A 20,851-nucleotide genomic window follows, 5' to 3' on the forward strand; every position below is an offset into this window, starting at 1 on the left:
CATTTTTCTCAGTTTTTGTCATTCTCAGTTTAGAAAATGTAAAGCTGAGGTTGGTAGGTAGGATGAGTGAAGACATCTACAAACTGTCTAGGTTTCTTTAGGTAGTTAAAAAAAAATCCTGAATGAATGAAATTTTAGGTTGATGGAAGCAATAGGTGAGTGAATGAACACGTGTTGTCAAGCAAGCATTGGTAACATCTTCTGGCTTCTTAAGAAGTAAATGATGTTTTGTCCTTTCATGAAAGCTTTCTGTTTTTCAGCATTCTTTTTTTTCCCCTGCTTTTTAAGAAAAAAAATGAAATGGCACAAAGGACATATGCAAAGTTAACCCTCAGAAAGAGTCAGTTATTATATGATTGTTTAGCTTTTTTTAGCATTTACTTATTTACTTAACTATGTAAGAAAAAACTCACGGGGGTCAGAAATCTCTTATGAATAATTATTTGGAATAGTATGATAAACTTCTGGATAGCTCTTAAATTTGGGTGATTTTTATTAAATTAACAGAAACATGGTTTAATTGTTTTATAGTATACAACAGTCCATTGGAAATAGTTTAAGTATTATTTATGAATAAACATGTCTGCCATAAGTGTACATACCTACAGTAATATAGGTAAAAATGAGGTCTGGATGCCAGTTAAATTTAGAATATTGTGAAACTTATTTAAATCTAGAACCTTTAGGGGTCAGTGTTCCCTAAGAAAGGTTAAAGAAGGTTACTGTGCCTACCCAAATTAAACATTGTTTGCTATGTTTTAAATATTTCTTACCAATTGAGGGTAAGAAATGGTAGGAATCATACAGCTTGAAGAAGCTTTAGACAAAAACCTTTCAATTTTATGAGTTTCTTTAATATTATTGTTAGGTTTATTATTTTAGGAAATTATATTTAATGTGTTTTATACACAGTAATTTTCACTTATGTATTATCTCAATTTAGATATGAATCATATGTTTTTAAACTAATTTCTTTTAAGCTTAAAAAGTGAGCATGATTCTAAATCATCATACTCATTTGAAACTTGAGAGATGAAAAACCTTCTAGAACTGCTTATGTCAATAGATTTCTTACATGTTGCAGTTTATTGGAGGCTAGCAAATATTTTTAAAAATCTTATCTTGCTGATTTAAGTAAAAAGCAACTGTCTTCTTTATTTCTAAAGATGATATGATTTTGTTTCCATGATTTTTATGTTTTTTCTGTCAAACAAAATAAATAACTAGAACTAAAACGTAGCAAAAGGTAACTTACAAGTGATTTGTTAGTTTCTTCTTGAGTCAGAATACTATTTATTTTTGCTTGGCATTTGGAACCTGTGTGCCACCATCAACCTCTTTTATTATTGGTTCATTTATCTTTCTCTCTTTTCAAAAAGTATGTGTTCTTTTTACCCATATATTGTTCTATAATTGAATTACATCTAAAACTATTGCATGATTTGCAAGCATTTTGTAAGAGTAGACATATATAGAAACACCATGGGAAAACAAGTAGGATGCTTTTAAATGTCTTTGGTCATTATGACAAAAATAATGGAATCTCATATCATCTTCCTAAGCTATTTTATTTTAAAGCAGACAGAAAGGAAATGGCAACTTGCATAGAATGGGCCTCCATTTCTATCAGCAAGATAGCTGGCAGAAAAAAAATGATTCCCTAGACATTATGAGTAGACCCTCCTTGAAATTCAAGATTTTGAAAATATCTACATAATTAGTCATTCTGTATTGAATTATAAGATTTGAATTATATTTAATAATTGGCTTTCTAGTAAGTAATGGTATATTTTCCCTGAATGAGTAACACAATTTGTTTTTGTTTGTTAATTTTATTTTTATTTGTTTAAATTTAAAGGAAAATTGCACTGGAGAACTAATGCATTTAATAATTTCAGTGAAATGTTATAGTAGAAAGAATATAGTTTTGGAACTAGACAGACCTGGGTTTTAAGTTTTCAATCTTCTATTTACTACCTACCCGGACCTGGGCAGAAGTTTCGTAATTATTTTTAAGCCGTGGTTTTCTTGTGTGTGGAATAGGGAGATGCTTCCTTTAGGAACATTTTGAAGATTAGAGATTGTGTATGTAAAAGCCCTACTACAATACCTGAAACAGGAAATGAGTTTATTTAATATGGGTTTCACATACCAGAGTAATTATTTTCAGTAGTATGGTGGTGATAATGGTTTTTATAGATGTTTATAAAAAAAATAGATTGTTGAAGTTTTTTACACGGCCTAGATAAGTGGTGGTTGTTGTCGTTGTTCTTCCATCCAGCTGTGAAAGGTAGGTCTACAAAAAAGTTTCAAAATTATTAAGAAACATAATTACTAGTATTTGAAACGGTTATTATTAGTTTTATAGGAAGCTTATTCTCTTCAGATATAATGTTCTCAATATCAGAAACTTGATTTAAGTAGTATAGTTTGTATTTACTATATTTATGTTTTGTAGAATAGAATGTAAAATCAATTAATATTCTTTTAGTGTAAAATCTAATTTTGTCTGTATTGAAATCCCAATTGCAATAAAAATCTTCAGACTAGTGATATCACACAATGTTCCTTTCCCTTTTGGCAAGTGTGAATTTAAGAATACATTTTTAATCTACATTTTGCCATAGAAGGGTTAAAAAAAGAGCATATCGCGGTCTGCTTAAATTTACTATTTATCTCCATAGGACCTAACTTAATAGAGTACTGGTAGTTTCTTACACATGACCATCCAGAATATTTGAGAGAGTAGTTTTAGGACTACTGGAAGTGAGCCAACAAGGATTGATTCATTTCCAGAGGAAATGCTAAGGCTATCCTTAAAAGCATGATGGAGGTTATACTGTTTTAGAAAAAATTAATTTCTCTTTTTTAAAATAAGTTTACAAAATAAATGAGATTCTGGGTGTCTGTTTTTTAAGCTTCATGTGAATGATTCTGTCCTGACTCTTGGTCTCATTAAGAAAATGTAATGGAAAACCAAAAAATTTTTATAAGGGCAACTTAGTTTTCTAGCTGGTTATGAAGTTTTTTAAAAACTGTGTTTTGAGACTCATCATTTCTGATATGAGTAATTCACATTTATGAATTTATGCCATAAATATTTTTTACTTTTATTTTTTGACAGTTTTTAAAAAATAATTTATTTTGTAGAGCAGTTTTAGGCTCACGGCAAAATTGAACATGAAGTACAGAGTTCCCATTATACCTCTACTTCCTAACCCCACACAAGCACAGCTTCCCCCACTGTCAGCATCCCTCACTGGAGTGGTACCTTTGCTACAGTCGATGAACCTGCCCATATATTCTTAATAAGGGAAAAGTTTGGGAGGTAATAGGAGTCTTTCTTTATTTCTTTTTTTGTTTGTTTTTACTAAATTTAGAGTATTTTAGGTAGGTCAGTTCAGGCTACACTCTTACATGGAATTCTTACTACACCTTTGGTCCTTCATTTTATAAAAATGACAATTACTAAGAAGAATAAGCATGAAAAATGGTAAATTTCTTTTTTTAATAGGAGTACTTCTCCATTTCTATGCTATGATCCTCTCTTTATACAACTTGTGACTACTTCTTTGGTTTAAGGAAACTCAATTCTACTTTTAATAAGCTCTTTTAAATTTGTTTGTGGCCATGAAAATATAAATATATTTTTTTGAAATAGAAAAGTTGCTTGAATTTTTCAAAAGTTTTTTGCTTTAAGTTCTCCATTCTTAAGTTTCTGAGCTCTCTGATAAAAGTCCTCATCCATTTCTGGTTATGGCCCTTTCATGCCAGAGCACTTCCTGGAACACATAGTTACAACACAAATCTCAAAATAATATTATTGAATCTTAAATTTTCTAGAAATTTGAATTTCAGTGTATCATATTTAAGATGATTATTATGGTCTCCATAGTGTCTGCATTTGTCACCTTTAGCGTGATTACTGTAAAGTCCTGAGTGTGCATTGGTATTTTGTTGATTTTGTAGATCTGAATCAATTTACAGTGGTGTATAGACTGAATTTATGACCATTTACACAGTTGATTCAGGCTGACTGGCTGTTTGTAGAATAGGACTGATGTGACTACATTTACTCACTATTTTTGGTTATAAATAAATCTGGTAGTTAAAAATTTGGGGTTTAGTACATGTATGTAAGTGTGTTTTAATCAAAACAACCTATCGTATAAGACATTATTATCTTTTGGGAAGAAGTTTTGGATACAAATTTTCTTTGTGTTTTGCCTTTTCTGTTTTCTCTTGGGGACTGAAAAACAAATTTAGAACAAATCAGGCTATAAAATTTTGAAATTGGTTACATAGATTATTTCATAGTCTGAATGAATGATTGAATTAAAAATATTCTAATCTATAGCTTTTGGGTAAAAGTGATAATTTTTGTCAAATGGAATAATTGTGCTGATAAGATGTAAGGTAAAAGTAATTATTTTAGAAAATTCTATTTGGACTTTATTTTTTGCGTGATTTTTGTCTTCACATATTGAAACTTTTTGGTACTTTAAAATCAGGGTGCTAGTGGATGAAAAGTTAAAAGTGATCAGTTCACAATGATAAAATTATACTTGTATAGTTACTGAATATGTTAGTTTTTGCTAATTAAATATTTTTTAAATTAAAAATCATGTCCTTTTTAATAGTTTCACTGGTTGTACTTAAGGTAATTTGATGTACTGTAAAACATAGTAACATTCTTTGATTTTGAGCATTTCTAATATAGAAATATAATCAAAGTTAAACACAAAATACCTTATTTCCTTCCTTAATTAATATCCTGTTTTTTAAAGTTTTACCCCTTCTGTTCAGAATTTTCAGGTTAATGTTGATCCCTAACAGATTAGGATGGGTAGGGTTTATTTAGCCTTAGTTTCCTTGAACCAGCAACACACATTGGAGGAAATATGATAGGAAAAGCAGGACAAATACATCGTCCTGAAGGATTCAGGGTTGTATATAAATTCTAACATTTGGAATGTGGAATGTATAATATTCTGTATCCTTTCCACAGATTAAAATAAGTGTAGAGAATTTACAATTTGAAAAAATTCCCATTTTAAGTAGATTAGATGATTTCTGAATCTTCATCAAGAAACCAAATGTTGCAGAATTTGGAGTCACTGAAACCTTTTATTCAATTGCTTTTAAGAGTTCAAAGTTAAAAAAAATAATGATTTCAGTTCAGCAAATCTGATTTTTTCCTTTCAGAAACGTTCATTGCCTATATTTTATAATCAACCCGTATATTTTAACACCAGGATAGTGCTGCATTAGTCCAGGTAAGAAGAGCAAAGACAAAACAAAAATTTTCATTGAAAAGGAAGTCCTTGATCTCCTGAGAATGCAGTAGAGACTAGCATCAGAGGCTTCCTCTGCATTTTTAATAGGCCATTGGTCTCTATTAGGTTCTATATTGGTCTTTCATTACCTTTTTCTTTTTTAAAAATCTCTGTCTCTCCCCAGAGTCACTTGAAACAAAAACATTATAATTTTTTCTCTTTTTTTACTTAGGCTTTTTTTGTCTCAGGTTTTCAATGCTGTTTTTAAAAGTTAAAAAATGCTACTAACAAGGAGCTGATGATGCTATGGTGCAACTAACAAGGCACACTAGTATAGTAGTCACAGCTGATTAATAAAATGAGAGTCCCTTCCTTTTCCTTTTGTTCCCTCCCCCCAAAACAAATGGTGAATTTGAATAAAACATACATCATTTGCATAGAAAGTTATGTAATGATGCCATATAGAGTATAATGATTTCCTAAAACCTTGTATTTAAAGTAACCTGAATTACAATGAGAGATAAACAGAATATTTACCCATCCCTTATGAGCTGCTGCTGATATGTAAATTTATTCTTCTACTTTGCACAAATATACTTTTGAGCTACTGCTTAAACACTTTGAGGTCCTTAGTCAAACAGTTTTAATGATGCCTCCAATATTATGAAAGTGTGACATTTGATGAATGTCTCATATAGTTTTGATATCTAGGCACATGTCAACAAAAAAAATTGAACATTGGTTTGTCATGCAACACCTAGATAATTTATAATTTTACTGTTTATATCCATCTTGACATTTTTTTATCTGCCAAAGGCAGGTTTCATTTGGAATCTTAATCTGAGATTTATTTGGTGGATCTGGAAATCATAGCTAGGGTTCCCACAGGAAATGGTCCATCTACCAACAGATTAAATGGCAGTCCTGCAGTTGTTAGGGGAGCTCTGCATTTAACACACATGCATACTCATTCAGTCAGCACTGGGGAGAAAAATTAAAGTAGTAACCCAGGTTTAGGAACAATGTAGCTAAAAAGTCCCATATTTGCTGAATGACAAAGGGTTATATAGCAGCATTTCATTTTATTATTCGTGCTTGAATTTCTTGTTTGCTCTGTTGAGTCTGCTGACGAATACTAATAAATGCCTGCAACAATCCAGACGAGAGATGCCTGGCAACAAAGCTATGCGGTGGACCTCCCTGATCTTCTCCAGTTCACAACCTGACCTTTTGAAAAATTGGCTGGGCTAAGCCGCAGAATTTGGGTGTAATGGTTATTGTTAACTCCAGCTTTAGGATTTATTAATTTGTGTGATCAAGACTTACCTATACTTCAAAGTTTCAAAAGACCAAATACAATCATCCATCCATTAGAACTAACATTCTGTTTCAGTGATTTCCACTTGGTATCTGACTGGTGATTCTTCTGTTTTGTTTTCCAAATCTAAAAATGTTCTTAAGTAAAATGAAAGGCACATATAAAGAAATAGGTTTTTTTTCTCTCTTTACAATTGTTATTGGAAAAGTTACCTTCCATAAATGGTTTATGGAATTGTTGAATTCATAGATAATTAGTATGTGTTCATACTTAGTAATCAAAAAAATATATAATTATGAAACCTGTTTTACTTGCAGTGGTAGCAATTTAAGACTTACCTAGTTGATTCATATTTTTAATTACTTTATATAAATTATTCTTATAACAGGAAAATTGAAAAGGTTAGAAATATATAGTAAGTAGCCAAATAGTTCATATCACTGGGGAAAAAAGAGAATAAAGAGTACCGTTGTGCTAGTTAATCTAATTTTAAGATAGTTTTCACAATAATTTTAGCTTAAATGATATTTGCAATGGTTTAAATAGGGTGATATAATTTTTACAAAGCTTTAATTTATGCAATATGTTCATAAGTTAGGCAGTGTAAGGTTTAGGCAATTACACTATTATACTGTGTTCATGGCCTTCATTTGATGAAAGACGTTAAAATTTAGAAGCTGAAACATTAGAGCAGAACAGTTCTTGCACAGAAGTGTGTTGAATGAATATTGATATGTTCATGACTATTTCAGACTTGAAACAAAAACTTATAAAAATTTGGTGTAGTACTACCACTTTAGTTTTTTTTAATAATAAAACAAATAACAAAATTCCAGTAAAGTGATTTCTATGACTAGTCAGTGGATAATTTGTAACATGGTACACTAAGCCTTTGAATTGTCTTAATCACAGATGAAATAACCTCACCAGTTCTTTTTGACATGTTTATTTAGGGATACAACCATGTATGGGAATGTAAAGGATATAGTTTATTTTGAATTCATGTCCAAATGAATAAATTATTGACATTCACAGGTTTCATGATTTTCCAGGTTAACAAACCTTCATCAAGCCTTATTTCAAAATCTTATAGCTATATCCAGGCTCTCCCCCATCACATGTTTTTGACTTCCCCTCAATATATATAATACACCTTATCAGAATCACATAAAACTCTGTATCTTTGCTTTTCAACGTAACAGCCAACGGCTACATGTAGTTTTGGATGCTTGAAATGTGAGCAATGAGAATACAGAACAATGAAAATGAAAGTTATAGTACTTTTTTTCTTCTTCTTATGGCTGGTCAAGCCGAAAAATAAATTGAAAACCCCCCGAGAGAGTATACAGTATCCAGGTAACAAGTTTGCATATTTTAAGCCAAGGATCCAAAAGTTACCTGATTTCTTGTGACTCCTAAATTAGAATCTCTGTAGGATAAGTACCTGTGATCTACTAGCTATGATCCTGATCATATCTAATATCATGTGCCAATATGGTAGTGTTCAAATTATGTTACAGAAACATGTTATTTAAATTTCTTATTTTCCTGCCATGGGATTGAATTTACAGAAATATACTCTTAGTTTTCTTTCTATGAGGTTGAATTTTCTTTCAGGATCTTTCTCTAATGTCAGGATTTCTGAATTTTGAAGTTCTGTTACTTTTGTAACTTATTAGTTTTATAATCTTATACAAACTTTATTAAACCATTATGTATTAACTACAAGTTTTAACCTTAAGTATTTTCTCTTTTTTGTATGTTTTTCATTGAACAAAGTAGCATTTTATTTATTTTCCATGTTCATGTCTTCTGTTCTTTTAATAAGAAAATTTTTTCTTACTATATTTTATTTATTCTTATTACATTTTAATAAGAAAATCTTACTTTTAGCTAAGTAGATTCTTGCAAATAATAATAGCTAACATTTATTGAGTGGTATTGTGTACTGACACTTTTCCAAGAGATTATATAATTTAAATAATTTAATACTCATAATAACCTTTTGAGGTAGGTGCTTTTATTATGTGCTTTTTACTGATAGGGAAATTGATGAGAGGTTTAGTAATTTGGTAAAGGTCATACAGCTGTGTGGTAGAGCCAGAATTCAAACTCTGCAGTCAGTCTTTAGAGCCCATGCACTGTGGTTCTGCTTGGAAACTCTAAATACACCAGTATTCTACTTGGAAGGTCTAAACTTTGCTCTTGTACTCACTCATATTAAGTGGAACCACTATGATATGGCAGAAGTTTCTGATGTCCTTCTTTTATGTTTGGGGAGAGAAAAGCCCATATATGCATCTGTGTGGAAAACTAACTGTCCCACACACATAAAGGAAGCAAATAGTCGGAAATATTTAGTAAAGGGAAAAAAGAATATTTATACACACATACAGATAGATAATCTATGTGTAACTCAGTTAAGGAATTGGTTAGGAGCCACTAGCTGATGCTGTGTTGAAACTAATGTTTGTTTAGAAAAATTCTTAACCATTGAAAAAAAGACATTTGTTTAAAATGTGGGACTACTATAGTACTTCCATCATGAAATCAAATTTACACTTATTTAATAGCAAAAAGTGTCATATCATTTTGATGTTTTTACATAATGTAGTGATAGACAATATACAAAAGAAGCAATAAATATGAGGTTTTTGTTCTTTTTATATTTATAAAATCAGATGCTATGATATAAGTAATAACCTTTCCAAAAAAAGAAAAGATAGAGTGTAAAGAAGTGGTGACCAATTATGTTAGCAAGTGTCAGAGAGCACATTAACAAATTGCTTCCTTTATGGTTCATTTTAGATACAAGTGCCCCTGAGTAGCACCTGCATCTGAAGGAGAGAGATCCATTTATTCAAATGTACCTGCCTATAGCACCTCCATTCCTCTTTCTCTTTCTGCCACTGAGCTCTCAGGTACCTGAGATGTTGCTATTCTGAGTAACCCCTGTAGGATCCCTAGAGACAATTCTAGCTCAACCACTCTGAAGAAACAGCTCTGTAAACAGTATTGACCCCACAGGGGACCATCAAATCCATTTACACAGATACCAGTTGTCACAAACTATTTACAAAGCCAGACAGAACAAAATTCCCCAGCCTCTAAGAATCCCTATTTGATTCTAGCCACCTCCTCACTTCTATATAGTAGTTGTGAAGTAACAGTTATTTTTGGCCATGAGTTATGATTTCTTGGGTAGCATCAATTTAACTGAGTATATTCAATTAATTCAATTCAGTCAGTTTAACTGACATTAATGTATAATTATCTGGAGAATTGAACTCAAAAGGGATCCTAAAGCTTTCTTTACTAGGTTAGGAAATAGTATAATGCTGTTAATTTTCTAGACTAAGGAACTGAGAATTTAGTAGCAACGCTAACATTGGGATAGTTGACAATAGTAATACCTCCAGGAGTAAAGGGAGAATTTGTTAGATCTTGAAAATGATCCATTGGAAACAGTATGAAAGTCACTAGGGAGATACAGGGTCTTCAAAGCATATAATACAGCTGGCCTAGGCACATGTATTAAGTATTAGGATTCTAAAAAGTCTTTACTAAATTTACCCACTTTGCCCAGATGAATAAACTGTCTCTAACAGTAGCAGTAGGCGGCATTTGAGGAATAGTGAGTAATAATCTTCCATAACATCATTTTCAAATGGTCACAGGATAGGTTTACATGGCAGTGATAGCATTAAATAATAATAGCAAAAATTGGGGAATATATTTGGTTTGAAGTGGTTAAAATTCTTATGTCCAAATAATGCAGTGTGCCTGCAGAAGAGCAAATAAATAAAGGGATTGATAGTTGTCATAAAAAATTTCCTGTTATTTGAGAAAAGAAAGTTAGATTTCATTGAATTATGAAGAAGAGATTAATAACTTATTCTATAAGTTCCTATGGAGAAATGAATTTAAATAGTATTAATTCTGTTAGTCATAATGATGGAACAATTAACAATGACATTGATTCAACACTGAAGCAAATTACTAAAGAAAGTTACAGAGTTTCCATTTCAAACCATATGAGAGAGATAGAGAACAATCAATAGAATAGTTTTAGTTTAAACTTTCATCTGCTTAGAGATGAATTTGAATCAGAAGTGAATTGTTCTTTAAAACATTTATCTTATCTTTCTATTCGAATAGTGTATGGAACAGACCTATAACTTCACTTTTTGTTGCATTTTATTGGTATATTTCTAATGCAATTTTCTTTCAAGTGATGGGGTAATACAACATCTCAACTAAAGCTTTTAGTGGCATCATCCTGTTATCACTTGACAAAAGTCCTTCTTCTGGGACTGGAGTTTAGGAAAAATAATTGAAGACTGAGTTAGAGTAACTAAATACTATTGTATTCTCTTAGTTGGAGGAGGTACTAACTCAGAAATTGAATTTAAGTTGAGCTGTGAATAAGATAAAGAAAATTTAGTAAAATGAAGTGTGATACAGCAGTATCTTAAAATTTGACTTGAAAAGTCGAAGTGTTTCATGCCAGCAACTTACTCAAATGTTTCAGAAAAAATTATGTATGTGTAGGTAGACAGACATAGAATAAATAATAAAGCAAGCGTGGTAAAATGTTAACATTGAGGAATCTGGATGAAGGGTGTATAGTAATTCTTTGTACTATTTTTGCAACTTTTTTATAAGACTGGAATTATTTCAAAGTAAAAAGATAGAAAGAAATGACTGTTAACTAACATCAGTCAGCTTTCTCATCTGGCTCTGTCTTCTTTAGCATGTTTATGCAGTCAGTGAAGTCTTTTGCATTTGTCTTTCATTTCTCCTCTCCATTTCTTGCCATTTTTCTGAATGACTTCAGTTTCTTGAAAGATGGCACTCCCTGTACCCTGATACCTTGATTTCCTCCTCTCCAAGTACCTTCATCATCAATCTATTTAATCAACACATTCCCAGGTCTACCACATCTTGGAATTCGTCATTACAGTGTTACTCATTTTACAAGTTTTCACTCCTCAACTATAGCATCTTGTCCTTCCAGAACAACAAATGTCTTTGTGTTTTTCCTAAAGCTATTTCTTCTCTTCTGTGCTCATTCTTCCTGTTGTCTTATTCTTATAGTCTGTCAACTTTCTCTTTACTTCACCAAGCTCAAACTCTTTGACAGTTCATTACTTTGCATATTTCTGCTTGTCCTGTTTTGGAACAAATGCCTTTGTGAAATCTTCCATAGTCTTCCAGTAGAGCGTCCAAAAAACAGACCGGAAGGAAAATTTTATAAATCAGCTTTGTTTACTCTAAAGTAAAATTAAATTCTCAGTGGAAGAGTATGGATAGTTGTAGAGCAGGTTCCAAATATCTGGTGAACAGTTTCAGTTAGGAATCTAAAAGCTTTTGCTACAGAGCAAGGATAGAAACATCCAGAAATGGAGCCAAATCATACAGTATGAATTCTTCAAAAATATTAAACATTTAACATTAAAGTCCAGAAGTGTGTTAGAACTTGATGAGTTTATTTTGATAATACTTCAGGGGGTTATAATTAGTAGGATACCGGAGGGATCAGTAAAGAGCCCTCTTATTGGGAAGGTTCCATGTCTGCTCTCAGTTTGGAGAATATACTGCAGTCACAGGATAAAAGACAGTGATTTACCAAGAGTTCAGGGATCATGAAATTTGACATTAGGTAAGCTGAAGTGAGAAAGAGAGCTGTAAATCTAGTAACCAAATAACAATATAGTTATCAGGGATGGGGTAAAGTAAGCACTCACAGGTTAGAAATAAAAAACTGAAAGAAGAGAGATGCTGCACTAGACCCAGAAATAGAGAGTTGAAAACATGGGACAAGTTGCAGATAATGGTAAGTTTGGTCTCAAAAACAGGTCACAGAATCAAGACTTAAGATTCTGAAGCAATTGATAAGGTGTTGTCATGGGGAACTGGGGGCTTTTTCTAGCTGGCAGTGCTCCTTGGCTTATCCTTTTACCTTTTGGAGAATCTTTGTACCTCATAAACTGGAGAATAGCATAGAGCCTAATAGTTATCTTCTGATATGCCCCTGGAGACAACTTTTGTTATTTTGATACTGTTTTCCATAACTATTTATAATTTTTTTTCTTTGAATTGCCTATAAAGTTATATGTTAGTGTTAAAAAAGCATGGCCTGTTAATGATAGTGGTATTCCTTAGTGTCCATTTATAAAATTTTATAATACCTCATTCAGATTTGGGGGGCACTAATACCAGCCTATTCTAGAAAAGTAGCATGATGAATATCTAAAGCAAATTAAGTGTTTGTTTTGTTTTGTTTTGTTTTTTGCGGTACGCGGGCCTCTCACTGTTGTGGCCTCTCCCGTTGCGGAGCACGGGACGCTCAGGCTCAGCGGCCATGGCTCAGGGGCCCAGCCACTCCGCGGCATGTGGGATCTTCCCGGACCGGGGCACGAACCCGTGTCCCCTGCATCGGCAGGCGGACTCACAACCACTGCACCACCAGGGAAGCCCAAATTAAGTGTTTTGAAATGTCAAGAATCAACAAATAATATTCAGATACCTATATTTGTTAAAGTTTAAAACAAAATATAATGAAATTTCATAGATACATCACAGTATGTAATTATGATAGCACTTTCTCCCAGTTTATTCCCACAAACACGGGGAAATAGAGAGTAATTGACCAAAAATGAATGGTTTCTGATCTAGCATTCAGCCACCAATAAGATAATGTCCAGGACTTGGAGTTTATGACTGGCTCTACCTAATTTCAGCATATATGTAAGCAAAGAATTTCTTCCTAAAGAATGAGTACCTTATTTATGTTTCCCATTTGTTTTTACTCTAAAACTACTCTTCTTCTGCCTCAAAGGGATTTTAAGTTTGTCAAGTTAAAGAAGGCATCATCAACAAGTAGGTGAGATTCATGAGATTCACCTGCTTTTAAAAGTTGAAGAATTATTTCTGTTGGAAATAATAAAAGTCCTAGTTACAATCAGTATTTGTGCCTGTTGATCTGATTTACTGGTTGAAGGAGTTTGTTTTGTGTACTTGCTTGTGTGTCATTTTCTCCCCAGAATTTCACTGTAACATCAGATATATACTCTTCCTTTGAAATAGCTATTATTTACTAGTTACTGCTTAAAATAACTAATATTTATGAGATAGCCAGGCATTACAAAATATACTGTAGTGTATAATACATATCTGATAAAATGGAAGTTAAAAATAATTCTCCTTATATTATTTCCATTTTTATATGATGATGATTACAAAAATAATAGCTAACACTTATTGATGTGCCAAACACTAGGCCAGGCACTTTGCATTCGTTAATTCTTAATTCAGTTAATCCTTACAACAACTCAAGTAAGTACTGTTATGTGTCCATTTTGCAAACCAGAATCTGAGGTATGGAAGGGTAAAGTAATTTCCCCAAAGTTATGTGCTTGGCAAAACCAGAATTTTAACTCAGTCCAATACCCAAATTCCATGCACATTATCATTTCACTGTAATCAGTTAACTTATTGCATCCTATTTTTCAAAATCTAGCAAAGAAAAGTTAATGTAGAAAATAATAACTTCTAAGTCAGTGGTTCCCACCCTTGATTGTATACTGGAATCGTGATCACTCCCAGAGATTTTGATTTAATTAGTAGAAGATGTGGCCTGAGCTTGAGGATTTTTAAAAACTCCTCAGTTGATGTGCACTTAAGGTTGTAAACCACTGTCCTAAATGCCCACTGACTGTGGAAATGGAAATATTTGTGGCAAAATCACCCTGTACATGTTTGTCTGATAACAATAGGAGTAAGGTTAGTAAGTGCATATTTAAAGCTGTGAGAGCTCTTATTTCCACAAAAATATTCATTTGATTGATTTAATATGATTGATTTAATATGTAACGATATGTTTCATATCTCATGTTTTTGTTTTGTTTTAAATGCAGACGTAACCCATGGTTATCTTGAACAAGAGACCATGGGGAGAAACAAAAGTACACAGCCAGATGAGCAACTGCCTGTGAATTCTAAGGGAAGCATGCATCAGAAATCCAATGAATTAGTTAATGAAGCTACATGTGAGGGCATAGAATCGCCAGAGCAGAGATCAAGGAATTTTCAAGTCATCAGTCCTCATCTAGGTGATGAGACAGCTTACTGCACTACAGAAAAGTCCAAGTGAGTGCTAGCAGCCTTAGATTTAGAAAGTAAGAATTGGGAGAACTCTTCCTTCCTTCCTCCCTCTCTCTGTCCCTCCCTTTCTTCTTTTTGATGTGGCCTAAATTTGACATATCATTAACTTACTAGAATTTGAGGAATCTAATACTAGAGTTCTCTACTATTTTCATTACATTAATATAATGTGTCTAAATCACTGAGTGAAAAAGCACAAGGTGAGTTTGAATGAAGGTCATGAGGTTTTATATTGTTTTGTTGAATATTATTTTAAGTGACCTTTCATTAAGGATCTGGAAATAGCTACTAAGTTGATATTACATGGGATATTATTCATCAGAGCTATAACCTGGCAGCTCCAAGACAAAATAAGCCCAAAGATATGATTTGATTTTGGTCAGCGCTGTTCTTCATTTAAATGAATTTGAATGCTTTGGGAAGGGTTGTCTACTCTCCCATTTACCTTCCTTATTATTTTACATTCTGTAGTTTCTACCCATTCACTTTATGTAGCTACCTATTTCATGAAGGGATTTGAATTTTGACACCTGTGACTTTTACCTATGGGAGAAAAGCACTTTGGTAATTAGTCATGTACTATGAAAATACTGCTAAATTTAAAGATTCTCAATGACTAATATAATTTATAACTATATTGAAATATAAATATTATGTTTTCAGTCCAGACAAAAATCATATTTTATGGAATACTTTTTAACGGAGTTTTACATAGGAATAGCTATTTCTATTTACTTAAAAATTATGAAATTACTATATTAATGAATATTAATATATAATGAAGTGGATATATTAATATGTTCCACTTTCTTGGCAATCAGTTATATTCTTATCAAAGTGTAGTTTGGAGTACATTTTTGGGGAGTAGGGATGAATGAAGAGGTGATAAACTTTATAACCACGTGGGAAAAGTAAATAATAGAGATTAGGCTAAAAGAGATCATCTCTTTTCCCTTCCCTTCCTTTATAGTACTTGCTAACAAGTTAATATTGTTCTCAAATAGCATACACATTGTAAAAAAATTTTTTTTGCTTAAAGGTTACAGGAATAGGTTTTCATTTTTAATGTTGCGAATTTAATAATGAAAATATGATATTCCGTCAATTATAATGAAAAAATATTTATTGTTCCTATTTTCAGAAAAGTAAGAAATGTATCTAGAGTCCTGACAAGAAGTACAAATTGAATTAATATTCACAAGCCCTTAAAAACTGCATTCTTTAAGTATACTGAACCATGAATCTCTAGACATTACTAAATACTTTTCACAGATTTAGCTCTCCCTGTGAAATTGATATATTAGCACCTCTGTGATGTATTGTATATTAGCACCTCTGTGAAATTGCAATGTTTAGTCTTTTTCATCCATAGTATTTTCTTAACAGTGCATAACAAGAAAAAATTTAAATTAAGTAACTTTACATACTTACTGTTAAAATTAAATGTTTCCCCCATTTGAAGTGTAAAATGTATAGATCCTATATAGTTGAAATTATATGTATATTGTTTTAATAGTTTTCTTTATTACAGCATTATGGAACATAGAAATAATGATTTGCATTACAAATGTATGATTCCTTGTCAAGTTACTTCAGACTTAAATAAAGAGGAGACAATAGGATTGCTTCTCAAAGAATTGGACATTCTCAAAGCAAGCAATAAAAAGGTACAATATAGGAAGTCTGATGATTGTACAGTATACTTTTAGCTATTGACCTTCTAAGTTTGCTTTGTCACTCATCATAATTCAGTTTTATTGTGTACTTTAATCCTTTAACAGTAGCTTTATGCTGTTGCCATACCATGCCATTCACGGTATGATTGAGTTGAGACATGAGCTGTGAAAAGCAATTTCTTTGGTTTCCTGCCTTGGTGGCTTGCAATATCACTTCCTTTTTCATAGATCTGTGGTACCTAAAAAATTCAAATTTTACTTCATTGGTTTCATGTTACTTTCTTAACTTTTTTTTCTTTTTTTTAGTAGTACCTGTGCCCTGTATTTCATCTCAATAATATATGTAAACTTTAAAGTAGCAAGGCTTGGAAATATTGTCATTTACCTTGTGTTATCTTATACTGCTACATTTTGTCCAATCCAATTTGTCATGTCATGTTTTATCTTTTTTGACTCTTTTTCTAGTTACATTCCTTTGAGCTTTAAATAATGTTCGTTTTCTATGCCTGCCTTCTTTTTTTTTAACCTCTACATACTTTTCTGATTCTAATATTCTAGTTGTTTGACCTAATCAAACTGAAGCATGATGTTAAGAATGTTGATCATGTCTGACGGAAAACAGCATAAATGACATAAATGGAGGGAGAAATTAAAAAGAAAACATTTGGAGGGATCCTGTATGAAAGTCTGAGATATTTTCTGTATTTTCATTTACCAGCTGTTTATTACATGCCAATTATGAGCCAGGTGCCAATGCCAATTTAAATGGAATATGATGGCATAGCATTCTCAAAGGGAGATTTGTATCAAATATTAAGATTATTATCTTAATTAATTTTGTTTCAAAATATTAGAATTACTAAGAGAAGCTATAATTTGTGCTACCCATTATTTTATTATGATAGTCCCTTCCAAGTCTTTTGCTTTAAGACAAAAGAATGGATCAGATTGCTTTTTGCTGCAGTAGTTATTTTTAATAATAATGTTCTTCCTTCCTTAATTTCATTTGCCTATACACACACATAAAATTAAGTATATATTAAAATGTTTTTATAATTTCTATGTCATTTCAGGTAATTATTATTTTATAAAATATCTTAAAACCTTAAATTTTTTTTTCCCCTGGAGTTATGTATTCAGTAAGTTAATACAGTTATTCTATAAGGGTCTAGAGAAAAGCAAAAATTATCTTTGGGATTAATTATATTTGTGCAAGAAATTTATTAGTAAGAATCTATGTTTATTTCAATGTGTTTTAGCTTCAAGAAAAACTGACTAAAGAAGATGAAGAACAGAGAAAACTAAAGCTTAAATTGGAACTCCAAGAAAAAGCAACAGAAGCTCAAATTGCTGAAAAAACAGCAGGTATGGTAGATCAGTATTAACATACGGCATTCAAAATCATACACAAGGTTATTATCTGATGTGGCTTGGTGAATAGTAGCAAACTCGCTTATTTGTCAAAGGAGGGAAAGCTCTGTCTTCTTTCTTTCTTTTTTTTTTTGCCTGCTTAGAAAATAGGTGGCTTTAACATCCTGGTACTGGTATTAGTGAGAGCTTTACCTGTATTCATACTGATTTGGGCATTAAATTCATTGTTAACACCATGTCAATCCAATCACAAAAAGGTTGTTTGTTTTGTTGGAAGGGCCTGAACAAACAAGGGGAAATAATGATTACCAGTGCCTCTACCTTTCAACCAGCAGTTCACATACCACTTATTGTTTTAGCTTGTTGAGAGGAAATACTTCTCCTTTGTATGAAGATAGTCATATATTCATTGCCAGTGAAAACCTACATTTGATTCAAAAATCTGTTTTGTGCAGTTAATTAATTTTCATCTGATGACGTGGATGATGATGAAGATAATGTTTGCCCTGAAAAGATCTTTCCCTGAAGATAATGTTTTCTGGTAAAAGGTTGCCAGAGTTTAAGATTATAAATGAATGCCTGAAATGTTTTGGAGTCTGTCTTCATTCACAGGTCATGGCAAGAAGAAAATTTGTAAAATGTATCTGTGATGTGTTACAGATATGATCAGGTGATTCTCAGTTGTCTCTGATGGACTCTGTCTCTCCCTCTCTACAGTTTATATATTATCCCTGTGACTCTCTTCCTCACACTGTTTTAGTGTGTTAAGAAAAGAGATATTTCATAGAATAGTAGAAATTAGCATTCAGAGGCATTTTATAGATCCCTTATTTTAACATTTTTATGTCAATTGGAATGCTTTTAAAAAGTAATTGTATTTTGTGATTAGTTTGAAGTTATAATCATACTTTATAAATCACTTAACCTGGGACTTTGCTGGTGGCACAATGGTTAAAAATCCATCTGCCAATGCAGAGGACACTGGTTCAAGCCCTGGTCCAGGAAGATCCCACATGCCTGGGAGCAACTAAGCCTGTGTGCCACAACTACTGAGCCTGTGCTCTAGAGCCCGCGAGCCACAACTACTGAGCCTGCAAGCCACAACTACTGAAGCCTGTGTGCCACAACCACTGAAGTCTGTGCTTCTCAACAAGAGAAGCCACTGCAATGAGAAGCCCACGCACACCAATGAAAAGTAGCCCCCACTCGCCTCAACCAGAGAAAGCCCACGTGCAGCAAGGAAGACCCAACGCGGCCATACATACATACATAAAAAATTTTTAAAAATAATAAACCACTTAACGTGGTTGCATATGAAAGAATTCTGGTGTTTTAGGTCAGAGAAATGATTAACAGATACTGTCTGTCTTCAAAATATTACTGTGCAAAGTAGAACATCACCATGAAAATATAACTATATAACTAAGATGATCATAAATAAATACTCCAGCCAAATACCAGATGGTTGTTTTTCTATTATGTTAAACTACTATGAATTTTTTGTTTCTTTTTTAGTGGGGAAATATGAGAGTAATATATTTTAAGGAAAATTAACAGTATATTAAAAATGAATAATTCAAATATAAATTTAGAACAATTTAGAAGTTTCTTGGCTTTTTATAATCAAATATGTATACTAATCTCTGAAATGGTATTACAAGAAGTACATTTGTTTTAAGGTGTTTACATTATAATTTAACTTTGTATGTGTCTTAACATGTATTTTAATAAGATTTAGGCCATTGTGATTTATTGTAAATCATGAATTCATATATCTGCGTAGCTCATTTATCTCTTGGAGGGGAAAGAACATTAAGCATTAATATTTACTCTTTAAGCTTTTGTGTAATATAGCTAATCATACACTTTACCTATTTATTTATTGGTATATATTTAAGGGTTCCCTATTACTAAACAGTATGAATCACACATGCATAAAATGGAAAGAATTTGATTGCTTTATGATTCTTGTTAACATCAAATTCTTCTCATTAATGACAAAATACTATTTCAATAAATGTTGAATGTTTGAAAGATGTTTAGGATATTTTTATAGCTTCCTAAATTGATGAAAATAGTAGTGCTATATAGTTTCTCTGGAGCTAAGCAATCCTAAAGAAACATGTCCAACCATTTAGTTACAAAAATGGCTCAAGGACTTCCCTGGTGATGCAGTGGTTAAGAATCCACCTGCCAATTCAGGGGACACAGGTTCGAGCCCTAGTCTGGGAAGATTCCACATGCCGCGGAGCAACAAGGCCCATGCGCCACAACTACTGAGCCTGCACTCTAGAGCCCGTGAGCCACAACTACTGAGCCCATGTGCCACAGCTACTGAAGCCCGCATGCCTAGAGCCTGTGCTTCACAAGAGAAGCCACCACAATGAGAAGCCCGCGCACCGCAACAAAGAGTAGCCCCCACTCGCCGCAGCTAGAGAAAGCCTGTGTGCAGCAACGAAGACTCAATGCAGCCAAAAATAAATAAATTTTAAAAAAAGAAAAAAATGACTCAAAATTTAAATCCCCTAAGTTTTTTAAAGTATAAATTTTCAAAATGTATCTTTACTTTTTAATGTTTTAGTTCTATCTTATTAAAAAACTTGAAGATATTTTACTTTTAACCTTAGAATTATTATTATAATACGTCAAAAGAAAAAGCTGAATTGTTTAAGAAATCCATTGGTTTGAAACTACAGGAAATTTATAAACTGACTCTTGGTAACGCTTGAACTTTTTCATATTTTCTCATTATACATGAATTTTTTTAAAGTTTATCTTAGAAAAGCTAATCTTGAAAAAGCTTATCTCCTACCTGATCAGTAGTAAGTGCAATCAAAAAGCTAAACACAGTAACAAAAAAAAGTATGTTACTACCCTCATAGAAAGAGGAACATTATGGTACTATGAGTACATGTGATAAATGTTTTATTTAGTCATATGAAAGAACAAAGAATCCACACAAGCATGGATATTTGTTTCTATCACTGCTCATTTTATATTCAAAATAAACATGTATTTGCTAAAGTATATTACAAATGTGCATA

The 20,851-nt window shown here is 32.2% G+C and overlaps 1 protein-coding gene across 3 annotated transcripts in view; it reads left to right on the forward strand.

Annotated features, from left to right (window-relative positions):
- Positions 1-20,851, forward strand: part of MIPOL1 (mirror-image polydactyly 1) — a 304,827-nt gene that overhangs the window by 55,716 nt on the left and 228,260 nt on the right. For 2 of the 3 annotated variants that reach the window (XM_027111099.1, XM_027111097.1), the window contains exons 4-6: positions 14,514-14,745; positions 16,277-16,427; positions 17,696-17,801. In XM_027111099.1, the coding sequence (XP_026966900.1) occupies positions 14,514-14,745; positions 16,277-16,427; positions 17,696-17,801 (489 nt within the window). The remainder of the gene's footprint in view (positions 1-14,513; positions 14,746-16,276; positions 16,428-17,695; positions 17,802-20,851) is intronic. The other variant, XM_027111098.1, reaches the window with a different exon arrangement.

This window comes from Aethalodelphis obliquidens, unplaced genomic scaffold (assembly GCF_003676395.1).
Source record: "Aethalodelphis obliquidens isolate GAN/ISIS:26980383/991018 unplaced genomic scaffold, ASM367639v1 scaffold10, whole genome shotgun sequence".
Taxonomy (NCBI): Eukaryota; Metazoa; Chordata; class Mammalia; order Artiodactyla; family Delphinidae; genus Aethalodelphis; species Aethalodelphis obliquidens.